Source organism: Chelonoidis abingdonii, chromosome 1 (assembly GCF_003597395.2).
Source record: "Chelonoidis abingdonii isolate Lonesome George chromosome 1, CheloAbing_2.0, whole genome shotgun sequence".
Taxonomy (NCBI): domain Eukaryota; kingdom Metazoa; phylum Chordata; order Testudines; family Testudinidae; genus Chelonoidis; species Chelonoidis abingdonii.
The window spans coordinates 2,335,509-2,351,974 of record NC_133769.1 but is presented as its reverse complement, the minus strand read 5'-3'; the positions used below and the strand labels follow the sequence as shown (position 1 = coordinate 2,351,974).

Here is a 16,466-nt window from a genome sequence, read left to right as displayed (position 1 = left end):
AGTTTGGATCTGTAAAAAGTGACAAAGAGTCCTGTAAAAAGAAAATTTGTTAGTCTCTAAGGTGCCACAAGTACTCCTGTTCTTTTTGCGGATACAGACTATCACGGCTGCTACTCTGAAAAGAGTCCTGTGTCACCTTATAGACTAACAGATGTATTGGAGCATACCCACTTCGTATTCACCCACGAAGGCTTATGCTCCAATACGTCTGTTAGTCTATAAGGTGCCATAAGACTCTTTGTTAAAAAAATTAATTGTGATTTAAAAAATTAATTGCAGTTTTAATCACACTGTTAAACAGTAAAATACCAATTGAAATTTATTACCTATTTTGGATGTTTTTCTACATTTTCAAATATATTGATTTAAAGTGGAACACAGAATACAAAGTGCACAGTGCTCACTTTATATTATTATTGTTATTACAAATATTTCACTGTAAAAATGATAAACAAAAGAAATAGTATTTTTCAGTTCACCTCATACAGGTACCATAACTCAATCTCTTTATTGTGAAAGTGCAATTTACAAATGTAGATTTTTTTTTTTTTTGCTACATAACTGCACTCAAAAACAAAACAGTGTAAAATTTTAGAGCCTACAAGTCCACTCAGTCCTACTTCTTTTTCAGCTAATTGCTAAAACAAACAAGTTTGTTTACATTTAGGGGATATAGTGCTGCCTGCTTTTTATTTACACTTCATCTGACGAAGTGGGTATTCACCCACGAAAGCTCATGATCCAAAACGTCTGTTAGTCTGTAAGGTACCACAGGATTCTCTGCTGCTTGTATTTACAGTGTTACCTGAAAGTGAGAACAGGTGTTCACATGGCACTTTTTTAGCCAGCATTGCAAGGTATTTAGGTGCCAGATATGCTAAACATTTGTATGCCCCTTCATGCTTCGGCCACCATTCCAGGGGACATGCTTCCATGTTGATGACGCTTGTTTAAAAAAAAAAAAAAGTGTTAATTAAATTTTGACAGAACTCCATAGGGGAGAATACTGTGCCTCCTGCTCTGTTTTACCCACTTTTTGCCATGTATTTCAGTCTTGGATGATGACCCAGCACATGTTGTTCGTTTTAAGAACACTTTCACTGCAGATTTCACAAAATGCAAAGAAGGTACCAATGTGAGATTTCTAAAGAGAGCTACAGCACTCAACCCAAGGTTTAAGAATCTAAAGTGCCTTCCAAAATCTGAGAGGAACGAGGTGTCGAATATGCTTTCAGAAGTCTTAGAAGAGCAACACTCCAATGCGAAAACTACAGACCTCGAACCATCAAAAAAGAAAATCAACCTTCTGCTGGTGGCATCTGACTCAGATTATGAAAGTGAACATGCATCGGTCTGCACTGCTTTGGATTGTTATTGAGCAGAACCCGTCATCAGCATGGACGCGTGTCCTCTGGAAAGGTGGTTGAATGTGCAGGGACATATGAATCTTTAGCGCATCTGGCACATAAATATCTTGCAACGCCGGCTACAACAGTGCCCGGAGAACGCCTGTTCTCACTTTCAGGTGACATTGTAAACAAGAGGGCAGTATTATCTCCTGCAAATGTAAACAAACTTGTTTGTCTGAGTGACTGACTGAACAAGAAGTAGGACTGAGTGGACTTGTAGGCTCTAAAGTTTTACATTGTTTTATTTTTGAATGCAGGTTTTTTTTTACATAATTCTACATTTGTAAGTTCAACTTTCATGATAAAGAGACTGCACTACAGTACTTGTATTAGGTGAATTGAAAAATACTATTTCTTTTGTGTTTTTACAGCACAAATATTTGTAATAAAAATAAAGTAAGCACAGTACACTTTGTATTCTGTGTTATAATTGAAATCAATATATTTGAAAATGTAGAAAACATCCAAAATATTTAAATAAATGGTATTATATTATTGTTCAACAGCGCGATTAATCAGAATTAAATTTTTAATCGCTTGACAGCCCTAATAATAACTCTACCTCTACAAGAGGCGTAGGGCTTGTGTCGGTGTAGTTAGGGTGAGGCAGCATCTATGTAGACCAGGGGTCGGCAGCCTTTCAGAAGTGGTGTGCTGAGTCTTCATTTATTCACTCTGATTTAAAGTTTTGCGTGCCAGTCATACATTTTTACATTTTTAGAAGGTCTCTTTCTATAAGTCTATAATATGTAACTAAACTATTGTTGTATGTAAAGTAAATAAGTTCTTTTAAATGTTTAAGAAGCTTTATTTAAAATTAAATTAAAATGCAGAGCCCCCCCGTACTGGTGGCCAGGACCCGGGCAGTGTGAGTGCTACAGAAAATCAGCTCACTGGTCACCTTCGGCACATGTGCTATGGTTTGCCTACCCCTAGTGTAGACATGACTGTGTTCCTTAAATTGCCTGCTGGTTAGCTTGTAAATTTCATGGCTCTGCTGGGGCTGTGAAATTGACAAGAAAACCAGCTCCCCCTGGGGAGGTCTCAGCTCCAAGCCAGGCTGCTACCCAGGCTCCTGGCTTGGGCTGCCACCCGGGCTCCCCACAGGGAGCACGGCAGCCGACGAGACTCTGGTCAGATTCCTTTCGGCTGGTGTCCACATCCAGTGAATTGAAAATCTGACACTATAGCCACTGATTTATGGCTACAAATTCCATCCTTTTCCAGACAAGGAAAAACAAAAACAAACAACTTCCTCGTTTATAATTTAGACTTCTGCTACGAACTCCCTGCATTTGAGGGTTCTGAATCCATTGAGCTGATGTGAATTAGTTTTGCACAACCAGCTAGAGAAATTAAGTGTATTTGTTTTCCCCTCCAGGCCCTGGGACCCTGATATGCCCGATGATGTGGAAGAAATGAAGCTTATACTTCACATGTGGGTAGCTCTGTTTTATAGCAAACCAAACAAATTCCTAAGCAGTACGAGAAAGGTGGTAGAACACAGTAACCCTGAAAAATATGTATCAATAAATAGTAGTCTGGATGCTTCTGAATTAAGTGATGACTGTGAAGGAGCTTTGGATCTAGAAAAGTGCCCGGCAGACTCTCAGTCTGAGGCCAATCAGGCTTCCAGCACTACTCTGGATCCTTCGGAATTAAATGATGACTGTGAAGGAGCTTTCGGCTTGGAAAAATGTCCTGCAGATTCTCAGTCTGAGGTCAATCAGGTTTCCAGCAGTATCCACAGCACAGTATCGTATTCCTCTGAGCAACTGCTTTCTTGTGATGAACCGTCATCCACGAGTTGCACAAGGAGCTTTTCAAACGACGACTGCCGTGATCCTAGTAGCCCGCCTTTGAAGGATGGGCCACAAGAGGTGATTATCGATGGATGCGTAGATATCATCCATGCGTTCAATAAGGTAAGATCATGGATTTCAGTTGGTACAGTAATGCAAGAAATACAACACTGGGAAGACACAAGGAGTGTTCGTAACAAGCACCTGCCTCTAAGGCCCATACTAAGTAATGTAAAAAGAGGACACAAGAGGGCTTGTTTCCCACACTAGTGACCTGTGCTCCTTCTGCTGGGTTCATAGACTACCAGTGTGCACGGGAGCTGGAAGTAGGGTATCCATACCTGTTAGGGGAATGTTGTCACAACAGTGAAGCTTTTGATGGAGAGGAAGGTAACAGCATGGGGAGGAATGTGAGGAGTCCTGAAGGCTCTGAGCATGCCCTGCAGGTGGGAGCTAATCATACGGTAGATTCCACTGATTAGCAACCCCTCTGTTGCCAGCAAAAAGTTGCCATTATCCAGCAGTTGCTAATAAGTGGCAGGCAGGTTTGTACAGAAGCAGTCAGGGAAGGAAACACAGGGCTGAGCCTTCCCTGACTGTAGCCCTGCAAACCTGCCTACAGGCAGGGCAGCAGCAGGGAGCTGCAGGCCAGACAGGGCCAGTGCAACCATTTAGGCGAAGGGCGCTAGGTTTTGGGGGACGCCATTTTCTTCGGCAGTGACCGCCGTGGCCGGATCTTCGGCCACCCCGGTCGCCGCCGGCATTTGGGCGGAAGGAGCTGGGGCAGAGGAGCGTGGGGAGGGCCGCCAGCAGCAAGTGAGCGGGGGGTGGCATGCAGGGGAACCGCTCCCTGCCCCAGCTCACCCCTGCCCTGTCTCCTCCCCTAAGCACGCCGTGGCTGCTTCACTTCTCCCGCCTCCCAGGCTTGTGGCACCTAAGCTGATTGGCGCCTCAAGCCTGGGAGGCGGGAGAAGTGAAGCAGCAACGGCGTGCTCGGGGAGGAGGTGGGGCAGGGGTGAGCTGGGGCGGAGAGGTGCCTCAAGGCGGAGGGTGGGGGGTGGGAAGTTGCTGCAAGGGGGGAGCTGCTGCAGGGGAGGTGCCTCAGGGCGGGGGCTCGGGGACGGGGGAGGGCGCAAGGTGGAAGTTTCGACTAGGGCGCGAAACATCCTTGCACCAGCCCTGAGGCCAGATGCTGGGCTTTCTACGGGGAGCAGGGGTGCTGGGGGCCTGCATCCTACCTCTCCCTGCATTCTCCACTATTCAGGGCCCAGCCCATCCCAGCTCAGGGTGCAGCCTGGAGAGTGCAAGGAGAGGTACTCTGGTATCCAGGCTGCACCCTCCGCCCTTCCCTTACCACTGCCCTGCCCACTGCCTCCCCTCCCAGCCTGCAGCCCTCCCCACAGCCCCTTACCTCCAGTGGGGCCCCTGCATGCCAGCAGGTTTGCCGGGTCGCAGCCCACAAGGAAGTGCTGTGACAGCCTAAGCGCCAGCTGCAGGCAGGTTTGCGGGGGTGGGGAGAGAGGAGGGCAACCAGATCAGGCATGTCACAGCACTTCCTTCCCTGAGTGCAGCTGCACAAGCCTGGCTGCAGTGTGGGCATTCTTAAAAAAAAAAAAAAATGTTGCTCATAAGCAGCATGCCAGTGCCAATATCCAAACTCCATTATCATTGATGTTCCTGGGATGGGGTCCTGGGGGTGGGTCCCAGCAATAAGTTGCCATTAAGCAGAAGTTGCTAATGCCAGGATTCTGTTAAGTGGAATCCACTGGGATTAGAGAACACCTGACAGGCAGCTGAGTCCCCCATTCAGGCTTCAGTTTCTCCTAGAGCATCTCCTGACATCACGGACACCTCGGCAGAGGCTGGGAGCATGTTCACCCCTATTTTCATTGCTTAGACCCTAACTAAGCTGATTGCTGTTGCACCTGAAGCAGTGTGAACCCTGATGAATGCATGACCTGGCTGACAAATGAGGAAGGAAGTGATTGACAGAAGGCGCGTGGGTGACATTTTTGGTACCTTTCTTAGTCTGCAGATACTGATTTCAGGATCATGAACCGTACTTTTAAAAAAAAAAAAATAAAAAGCTTTGCAGTGCCTCTTCAAGCTGACCGGCGTTTCAGTCATTCATTCATTCATTGCTGAGACAAAATTGCAAGTGGCTTGAGACATGCTTACTTGAGAGGCACCCGATCTGCCCATGGGATACGGCCGTGTTGTGCTCGGCCAGTGGAGTCCCCTTCTGTTCATAAGCACTCTGCCCAGGCAGTCTCCATTCCTTTGTGTTTGGAATTCACTCACCCTCGGTCCAAAATAGCGGGACTGTGTTGTCCCCTTGCAAGGGCTGCCTGTTTGCAGAGGTGTTTGGGGCTGGAGGGTGGGGATGGGAGTGGGGAGAGTGGTTTAACTGTTGAGGTTGTGATAGCTTGTTATGTCTGGGTGGGGTTCTCTCTAGGGCAGGGGTGGGCAAACTTTTTGGCCCAAGGGCCACATACGGGTTGCATAACTGTATGGAGGGTTGGGTAGGGAAGGCTGTGCCTCCCCAAACAGCTTGGCCACCACCCCCATCCGACCCCACCCACTTCCCACCCTCTGACTGCCCCCCTCAGAACTCCCAACCCATCCAACCCCCCTGCTCCTTGTCCCCTGACCGCCCCCTCCTGGGACCCCTGCCCCTAACCACCCCCTGCAACCCCACCCCCTATCCAGCCCTCCCTGCTCCCTGTCCCCTATCCACCCCCTCCCACTTCCTGCCCCCTGACTGCCCCCCAGGATCCCCCGCTCCCTTACCCAACCCCCTGCTTCGCGCCCCCTACCAGCAGCAGGAGCTCACAGACGTGACACCTGGCTAGAGCCAGCTGCACTCCCCATGCTGCCCAGCGGGAGCAGCGGGCCAGAGCACAGCCCGCATGGTGGCATGGCTGTGGGGGAGGGGCTGAGGACTAGGCTTCCCGGCTGGGAGCTCAGGGGCCGGGCACGGTAATTGGTCCATACAATGTGTAGACCTTGCTGGGTCTACATCATACTACTTTTATCCGCTGGGGCTTGTTTACATAGTAGGGTACTGAGCTCTCCAGGGGAGTGATTTCTAAAGCACACTAACACGTTGCACATTCACTGGTCCGTCTAGACCCTGCTGGTGTGCTTTATCATAGTGCTGTTTGAAACAGTACTGCCTTAAAGTGCACCAGCAGGCTCTACACAGACCAATTAATGTACAACACATTAATGTGCTTTAGAATTCACTTCCCTGGAGAGTCCATTACCCCACCAGGTAAACAAGCCCCACGTGGACAAAAATCAGAGCTTTTACAGCCAAATTCAGCTCTCAGATTAATGTGAACAGTGTCTGTTGATTTCACTATTTCTTGTACTGAAATAGCACCCAGAGGCCATAACTGGGATCAGGAATCCATTATGCTAGATGATGTACAAATGTAAGAGGCAGTTCCAGGCTCCAAAGAACTTACAATCTAATTCAAGACTAGACCCAATAAGCAAGAGTAAGGTTGGAAAGAGAGGACGAAGGTGGTAGAGATAAGAGTGTGAGGTTAAATTAGCTATATGCACCATGAGATGGTTTCAAGGCAGTTCTATATAAAATAAATATTAAAATACAAATAAACAAAACAGAAAACCAGGAATTCCTCCTTGCGATCTCCCTAGATGTTGTTAGCTGCCAATATCCTATAAGTATCACAGAAGAAGCAGATCTTGAGGGGGGACTGGAAGGATAGGGGACATGAATGGGCTCATCTGTCTATTCTGAGGACAAAATTTGGCAGTAAAACATTTAGGATGTGAATTTAAAATCCTTTCTCTAGGGTTTTGAAACAAGATTGGCTTATGAAAGTTTGAGGATTTAAAAAGATAGTTCTCTGCAACTGGAGAATGTTTCTCTTCCTACATTTGCCTTTCTCAGTAGTTACATTTCGAACTTTGTAATTTCAGGTTGATGAAGAGAGAAGTGAAAGAGAGGAATTGCTGGACCCTGTAATTTCCATCAGTAGCTCTACCTGCAGCCCTTCTGGTAAACCCAGCAACACAAGGATAAGACCTGAAGAATTTTCCACTGATGACTCCGATGAAGCACATCAGGCCCATGATTTAAGTAAAGTTTCACAGAGTGACTCTGCGTTTTCACAGACTGAATTTACAGAGAACCAGGAAAGTGAGCAGCCAGTGATTATTACTGATGATACTGTCATTTCCGAGGAAAAAAAGACACTGGACAGCATCACTCTCTCTGCAGAGGATAAAGACAATTGCCAGGTTGGTGGTGATGAATCACTACGTCTCTGTGAAGCAATTCAATTAGAAGTGAATATGAAGAGCACAGAACACGATAGCCCATGTGGAAAAGGGAGAGAATCATATGATCCATTAGAAAACCAGGGAGAAGAGGAGGAGGAAGATTTTGACTATGAAAGTATAAATGTAGAACCAATTGATTTAGCACTTTCTGAAAGTAATGATGCTGATCTGGAACATGAAGATATGGACCAGGATCCAATCGATCTAGTACTTCCTAAGGAAATTTGCATACCGGACGAGAGCAAAGTTGACTTGGAAGAACCCTTTGATAGTGTATTAACTCTAACATTATCACCTGGTGCAAGTCCTGTCCAGGATGTACCTTCTGATGAAATAACACAATCTGCAGATGCACTTCCAGAGAACCAGGAGGTCACTGTCAAACCAGCTGAAGAAATTGATGCAGATATGGAACATGAAGATATGGACCAGGATCCAATCAATTTAGTACTTCCTAAGGAAATTTGCATACCTGACGAGAGCAAAGCGATCAGTCCAGTTGACGTGGAAGAACCCTTTGATAGTGTATTAACTCTAACATTATCACCTGGTGCAAGTCCTGTCCAGGACGTACCGTCTGATGAAATAACACAATTTGCAGATGCACTTTCAGAGAACCAGGAGGTCACTGTCAAACCAGCTGAAGAAATTAATGATGCGGATATGGACCAGGATCCAATCAATTTAGTACTTCCTAAGGAAATTTGCATACCTGACGAGAACAAAGCAGTCAGTCCAGTTGACTTGGAAGAACCCTTTGATAGTGTATTAACTCTAACATTATCACCTGGTGCAAGTCCTGTCCAGAATGTACCTTCTGATGAAATAAAACAATCTGCAGATGCACTTCCAGAGAACCAAGAAATCACCGTCCAACCAGCTGAAGAAATTAAGTCATCAGCACAAAGTGATTCAGTAGAGGACAGCTGCATTTCTCAGGAAGACAGAGGAAGTGATTCTGCTGATTACACTTCTCTGAGTATTAAAGACTCAAATCAAGTACAAAGCAATACAGCAACTCAAGAAGAGCAAAAGAACCCTTCTACTGACACAACCGAGCTGCTGAACAAATCTTCAGGAGCAAGTGAAAGCCCATGCCTAGTCTTTAAAAATACACACTTGGAAGCTGACTCTGAAGCTGAGAAAAGCTGTGACAAATTTAAGAATACCGGAGTCTGTTCTGTTACTAAAAAGTCACCATGTAATGATGAATTAAACCAGATAACTATGGTTGTTACACATGGAGAAAATGAGGCCTCTCTTTGCAAATCGGTAGAATCAGCTTGTATCTTATCAGTGGATAATGAAAAATCTTTTGCTAAAGAACATTTGGACTTGAAGCAAATTCATGTGGTAAACCATCAGTATACGCACAGTCTTATTTTGAGTGAGGAAGAGACAAGTCCAACTGCCGAGCCCACTCGTACTGACCCAGAACTGATGACTGACTCTCCTTTTCAGCAGCATGGCAGCCCTATTAGCAGAGAGACTGAACTGCCCAAAAGCATATTAGATCCAAGTGAATGTGATCTGGTGCTTTGCAAAAATATTACTTCTGACCACACCGATCAAAGAGATGTTACAGAAATGTGCTCCATCTCTGAGAGTCAAACACCCTTGTCTCCTGGGGACGACTCCTCAAGTTCTTGTTGTACAGAACGACCAAAGAAAGACAAATTTCTTGAACATGGAACCCCTGTAGGTAAAAGAGCAGACTTACTGGGGAGTAAGGAAGAGATTTCTCCAACTGACAAGCCCACTTGTACTAATCCAGAATTGTTGACTGCTGTTGCTTTTCAGCCACATAGTATCCCCATCAGCAGAGAGACAGATGTGCACACTAGTTCACTGAAGCAAAGTGAGAAGAATCCAGTATTTTCCAAAAGTATGAATTCTGACCACATTGATCAAATAGCTGTGATGGAGATAGCTTCTTCTGCTGTGGAAGACTTCCCAGGTTCCTGTGACACAGAACGAGCGAAAAAAGACATGTTTTTAGAACATGAAATCCCTGTCGGCAAAGTAGCAGACTTAGTAGAGAATGATGACAAAGAAGAACCCACATCATGTGAGGAATTTGATCTCAGAAGCACTAGCCCTGCTGCGAGCACTGCGTCTGTCTTAGAAGAGGAGGAGGAACAGTTCGCAGAAGCATATGACCAGAGCTCTGTTTGTGAAATAACAGAATTGCAGAGTGATTGTATGATGGAAGAATCTAATATGTTTGCTGATTTACATCAAACCGACTCCGATGTCACTAGGGAAGAAATTCCTGTTTCCTCTGTTCAAATGCCTACATTATGTGCACACACAGACTCTAGAGAGACTCTGGAACTTAGTGATACCGAGGATATTTTGGAGGAACATTTGGCCAGCCAAGTTACAAAATTCCCTAACAAAGATAGAGGTGTGCATTTGACTTTTGAAAGTTTATCATATGAGTCTTTTTCTGGAGACTCTGACCAGGAGTACTTTGGAGGTACTGTACCTCCCACAGCTAAATTTAGGGGCTCCTGTGGTACAAGAGCCATTGGTGCGATCCCTGCAACAGCAGTTACAAGGACTAATTACAATGATTCATGTATAAGCTCAGAGAATGAAAACTGGAAGAGTGATGACTGGGACTCTTTGGAAGCAGACAAAAGATTTTCAGTTGCTGAGTCAGGCTGGCCCATTGGGTTTAGAGAAGATGATAGATATGTGCCCCCTTTTGTCAACATTAAAGATGATCAGGGCACTCTGAGGGATTATACAAACTTTGTTGTTACCAAAAAACACAAAGATAAAACTAGACCATTACAGTCTTCAAAGAGACATGACTATTCTGTGGAACGATCTGACTTAATAAGCTCATTGACTAGGACCTGGAAGGTTATTGATGATCTTACCCAGAACACTTTAGATATGGAATGTCTGCGTTTCAGTTATAAGCTAAAACAAGTAATAAAGAGCCAGAAATCACGACTTTCTACCTCCAACAGTATCTTTCCAAAAGAGTTTTCTGCCCAGGTAATGGCTGAGACTTTGCCCCTGAGAGAGGCTCCTGAAGCCCCTAGTCTAAATGCACCATCCAGGAGTAGGAGCCCCCTTCTGGTAACAGTTGTGCGTTCAGATACAAGGCAGCGTAGTTCAAGTTGGCACCTGAGAAATGATATATACACAGATTTTGCTGAACCACCTCTCTTTGTGCCATGGCAGGATAAATTTAGCAATGAAAGAAATGTTGCAAAAGTCAAAAGTCAGGGCCATCACTATGCTAGTCCTTTACATCTCGGCAAGTTAAAATATGATGAAAAACTAAAAGAATCCCGGGGGGATATTTCGGTCATTTTAAATGAATATGCTGAGTTCAGTAGGGTGATGTTGAACAATGTACATGCGGGTAACAAAGGAAGAGGTCAGAGCACTACCTCAGAAGAGTCTGCAGGCAAAAGGAAAAAATGCACAAGTTTTCCCAAAAGAACAGCCTCCTATGAGAACATGATTAGTGACTTATGCAGCACTCTACACTACAGACTGAAAAGTGTTGTTAAAGAGGCTTGCAAAAATGCATGTATGTTCTACCTGGTTGAAACAGAAGATGATCCTTTCTTTGTGAGAACGAAGGTAATGTGGCAATTTCTAAATCTTTCTAGTTCGTTTAAAATTGTGAGTGATCTTGGCGCTTCTTGTAATGTTGAACTGGTACCAGTGGCTTGAGCCAGGAATGACACAGGCGGTCTCTATGCAAGCTTCCTCACTCGATTTGGCCAATGCTTCTTAATGCTGACCTGCAGTATCTTCCTGCTGTGTTAGTTGTAGGGGATTTCAGTCCTGATCAGTAACACCCTCTGCTACTTCGTCTTGGCTCTCTGGAGCCATAATTCAAACCAAATCATGCCAAAGTGTGTATTAGTTTAGTGATGCATACACAGAGGAACTAGGATCAGCGATCACTTATTAATTTTCACTTGTGATCGAAGAAAAGAGGTGGACTTCAGGCATTAAAGGCTAATACAGCTCCTCAGATTTTTTCTGTTCATAATAGTAAAGAAAATTGGCAAACCACACAAAACCATGTGCCAGATGGCTACAGTTTGAGTTTGCCAGGCTGTACCGTGGCAGTCGTTAGTGTATGCTTCATAATTTTTTGAAAATGTTTATACTGGGAAGAATGTGAGGCAGCCTTTGCTCTGCCTTTGCACAGTTTAGGAATAATCCTGGCTCCTTGTTTGTCCTGGAGTCTCAGGTGGCTTCTCTGGCTTGAAATGCCTTTTTTTGTTTGCATTTGGCACAACTAGGACTATTTCTGATTTAGGTTTTGCTTACTTGCTCTGGTGACATGGTAGCCAATTATTTCCACAAAGAGCACATTGCATCAGTGTTCCATAGACTGCACTGTTTGCTTTTAATCACAGTTCAAGACGTTTATGATGGTGCTTTTAAAAAAAACCTTACAGTACATGGTTTGATTCCTGTTTAACCTGAGAAACCGGCCTCTCTCGTGTTACCTGGGGTTCTTTCAACCCAAAGATCTTGGTAACTTTTACTCTGTGCGAGGTGGTGTCAGGAAATAAATCAGGGGAGACACAGCCGTCCAACTGATAAGATGGCTGGCACAAACAGGACAACACGAGAGTGCTTTCACTTAAAGCTAAACTTCACTTAGTCTCAAGCACTTACACACGTCCGCAACAGGTTAATAAAACACCCCCAACCCTTGATAATTACCAAAGCTGAGTGTGGCTCTCACACAGCGGTAGGCTTCCAGGGGCCAAATCTTCCATCAGCTGGTGGGGACCACAAGATGTATCCAGAGGGAGAGTCCAAAAAGAGTCCCACTATCTCAAACCTTTTCCCCTTATTTATACCTTAGGAATAGACTGACATGTCCCTTAAAGAAAACTTGTAATGTAAGCAGTTCCAATGGTCAAGCAAGAGGCTCCTTCTGATTATTGATTAACCAGGTGTGGGTTTTTCCGGAGTTTGCAGCCTTGAGACCCCAATAGACATTCTTGGGGTACATCCTGCTCTTTTAAAATGCATGTATCAGCAACTTCAACACAATTCTTATCAGGAAGGACATGGGGTCAAGCTGCCCTTTCTAAGGCACCCCAAAACTGCCCCTCCTCCTGCCTTGGTCAAGCTGAGATTGCTGAATGGCCAATTTACAGCTTGCTGACTAGGCTGCCTTTAACAATAAGCCATAGTGGTTTCAGGCACTTTACTGGTTTGCCAAAGTCTCCCCGTGCACTCACTGTGCCTGATTTGATAGCCGAGTTTAGCCGTGAGTCCGAGTGTTTTGAACATCTGTGTGCTACTGTAAGGTGGTTTTCAGTGGGGGGGTCTTTGACACTAGAATTTGTTTCCCCAATTAGACTATATCTATCTAGAGTTTTGGGGGGAAATTTCTCAGTTTCAGCTGCATTGGAAGTAGCAACGTTGCAGAGCTAGTGTAGACAGTCACTGGCATCTTTACCACTGTTGTTGTCTAGACCAGCTCTGAACTGGTCTAGAAAACAGGTGGCAAAAACAATGGTGTGTGCCAGTGCCTTCTCTGTGCTCCCAGTTGTGCCTTTTCTGACCCCAAAAAAAGGGCTTTTTCACGAAACCAAAATTTTCCACAAGAAAATTTCAGTTTTTCAGGAGGAAAAAAGAGACTTTTTTTCCATTGGGAAAATCAAAAGAAGGGCTCCCCAGCTGCCTGACAGCAAGGTTTTGGTCAAATGCACTTTCTACACGTGAAATTGACAAAGGCTTTCCTGGAGGGCTGCCAGGCGATGTCACTGTGAGACTCTCTCCCTCTCCCGCAGGCACCTGGAAAGCTCTTGCGAATTTCACAGGTGTAGTTGACAGGTGTCTTACAAGTGGGCAGCCAGGAAGCCAAAACATTCTGTTTCAGTGCTCCTGAAAGAGCATATTTCCTGAAAACCCTTCCCCTGAAAAATGTTGCATTTTTGGCCTTTTGTCCCACACTGGGACAAAATAAACATGTCAAACATGAAACATTTTACGCAGGAAGGTGTATCTGTTTTCCAGCCTACTCTAGTAGACATGGCCTTAGTCTGACAGAACCCCAAGCTGATTTCCACTGCGTGGTAGAAAGCCCATCTGCTTACTCATGCTTTTCTATGTAGGTGATTGACTGGGTGCATTTTTTTTTAACGTCAGCAACTTAATTCTGCGGTGGAGTTTGTCTATAACGGAAACTTTAAAAAATGTAAAATTAAATCAGCTAGTTTGCTGTCTCAATACTGGGTCATCTACTCTCTGCATTGTGGCTGCAGCATACTTCCCTGAGAGCCCATATAAGATACAGATCGAGATGTTTATCTAACCAAGAGTATATTAGAGTACGAAAATCGATTTTGCTCTGCTGATGAGTTGAAATGATATAGGTGCTGGCCGTTCTGAATCTCTCCTCACTGCAAACTGGTTGGCACAGGGAGAGTCCACTGCAAAATGCTTGCCATTTTTTCTTATTCTTTCTTTGCCTGTGTGGTGTTTGAGTAAGTGGTCAATTTATTTTTAAAGTTTTGTGTTGATATTTAGAGTAAGTTGAATATTCAGATAATTAGATTATTTTAAAAACAAAATAATCAATAACAGAAATACATCTTTGGCCAGTGGTTCTCAGACTTCTGTACTGGTGACCCTTTCACGTAGCAAGCCTCTGAGTGTGATCTCCCCCTTAGAAATTAAAAACACTTTTAAAAATATTTAACACCATTATAAATGCTGGAGGCAAAGCGGGGTTTGGGGTGGAGGCAGACAGCTCGCAACACCCCATATAATAACCTTGCGACCCCCTAAGGGATCCTGACCCCCCGGTTTGAGAACCCCTGCATTAGGCATATTGATAAAATAGCTTACTTTTTCCAGTCCTGACTGGTACTCTTATCAAACAAGCCTGGACTATATAAGTTCAAACTTTATATAAATTTGTTTGCAGAATTGGGAAGAAACCCTATCTAATAGTAACTAAACAAAACAAGATTTATTTTTCATGCTGGGCTTTAGCATATCCAGGGTCTGAATATCCAGGTTATTTGCAGATAAATCATCATTTTCATACTCAACTGGAAATCATATTAAATGGCCTATTTTTGGTAAGGTGTAAATATGTTGGCCATACAAATATTCTTACTTTATTGCAATGATTTATTTGTGTTTCAGAGCTTATTGAAGAAAGGTGGACACACTGAAATTGAACCTCTGAATTTCTGTAAAACACAACACCTGGAGACAGACAGACTGATTGTCATTATTAGAAATGAGGACATATCTTTGCATATTCATAAAGTAGGTTCAGAAGTATCTTTCTTGTGCCAAAACTGAAAATGCCATTTCTAAATACGACAGTCCATTTTTAAACAGGTTTCTAATTTTGTACCTATCCAGAGTTTTATTTTTAATTGTTCGTGTCTGCATACCTATTGGTGATGTCCTAAAGATGTCGCAGTTTAAAGCTAACCTAATACTTACGCAAGGTACTTGGCTAAGGAGTTGTAAAAAAAAACAAGAACAGAGGGCCCATTTCTTTCACTGCCGTTGCTCCACTTTAGATCACAGAATAGCTAGCGAACTCAAAAGTCAGTACAAACCAGGGAAGGCACCAGTCTGGGTTAGCTTCTCCAAGTCAGCACAGTAAACTAGTTTGAGCCAGGGTTAGAACACAGGAATTCCTGGCTCGTAGGCCCCTGTTAAGATCCCATCCACATTCCAGCAGCACCAATCACTGCAAAGTCTAAGTACAGTAACTCCTCACTTAAAGGCGCCCCGGTTAATGTTGTTTCGTTGTTACATGGATGATCAGTTAGGGAACATGCTTGTTTAAAGTTGTGCAACGCTCCCTTCTAACGTTGTTTGGCAGCCGCCTGCTTTGTCCACTGCTTGCAGGAAGAGCAGCCCGTTGGAGCTAGCTGGTGGGTGGTTGGAGCAAGGGTGGACCGACAGCTCCCCATCAGCTCCCCACTCCCCTAAGTTCCCTGTGCAGCAGCTGCCCAGCAGGCTAGCAATTGCAGCTGTCCCTTCCCCCACTGCCATGTGCTGCTCCTGCCCTCTGCCTTGGAGCTGTTCCCCGAGACTCCTGCTTGCTGGGGGGGAACAGGGGGGCTAAAGTCAGGGTGTCCCTGTCATAAACAGATAGCTAAGGGTTAATGTTTCTTTTACCTGTAAAGGGTTAACAAAGGGAACCAAACACCTGACCAGAGGACCAATCAGGAAACCGGATTTTTCAAAAAATGAGGGAGAGAAACTTCTGGGTGGTGTTTCTTTGTTCTGCCTGGTTTTTCTCGTATGAGGGAAGATTTTTTTTCTATTCCAAGCTTCTTTCTACCTTCTGTCCTAAGTTGTGAGTAAAAAGGAAAAGCAAAGGTTTTATTGTATTTTGTTATTTACAAGTGTGGGAGTTGCTGGAATTTTAATTGGATTATCTTTTTTAATAGGTGAATTATCATATTTTCTTTTAGCATAGCCTGTGTTTTCACTTAATGGCAGTGATCTGTTATGGTTTCTTTTGCCTTTTTATATAAACTTTCTTTTAAAACCTTGGTTGGACTTTCTTTTCCCTAGTGAAGGAAGAGATAGGAATTTGTGCCAGGAGTAATCTTCTCAGGGAAAGACCGGAGGGGGGAGAGGGAGGGGAGGTAACCTCCTCTCTGTTTTGTGTTCAAGGGTTGAGCAGGGAATCTCTATATCCCCAGGGGGGAAATTCTGGAGGAAGTAAAGAGCAGAAGGAAGTGGGCTATTCCTGTTGGGCTCAGGAATCTGAGTTGGGGGTCCCCAGGGAAAGGTTTGGGGAGACCAGAGAGTTTATCCGGTACTCTAGGAATCCTGATTGGTGGCAGCTGAGATAAGATCCAAGCTGGTAATTAAGCTTGGAGGTTCAGCTAAGCACGCCAGATTTTGGCGCTAAGGTCCAGATTTATCCTCTCAACAACAAACAGGAGAGGAGAAAAGC

General features: G+C 44.4%; 1 protein-coding gene across 2 annotated transcripts in view; it reads left to right on the top strand.

Moving 5' to 3' along the window:
- TASOR2 (transcription activation suppressor family member 2) overlaps positions 1–16,466 on the top strand; it is a 74,604-nt gene that overhangs the window by 43,947 nt on the left and 14,191 nt on the right. For both annotated transcript variants that reach the window (XM_075063639.1, XM_075063636.1), the window contains 3 exons: positions 2,791–3,334; positions 7,163–11,131; positions 14,681–14,806. In XM_075063639.1, coding sequence (XP_074919740.1) covers positions 2,791–3,334; positions 7,163–11,131; positions 14,681–14,806 — 4,639 coding nt within the window. The remainder of the gene's footprint in view (positions 1–2,790; positions 3,335–7,162; positions 11,132–14,680; positions 14,807–16,466) is intronic.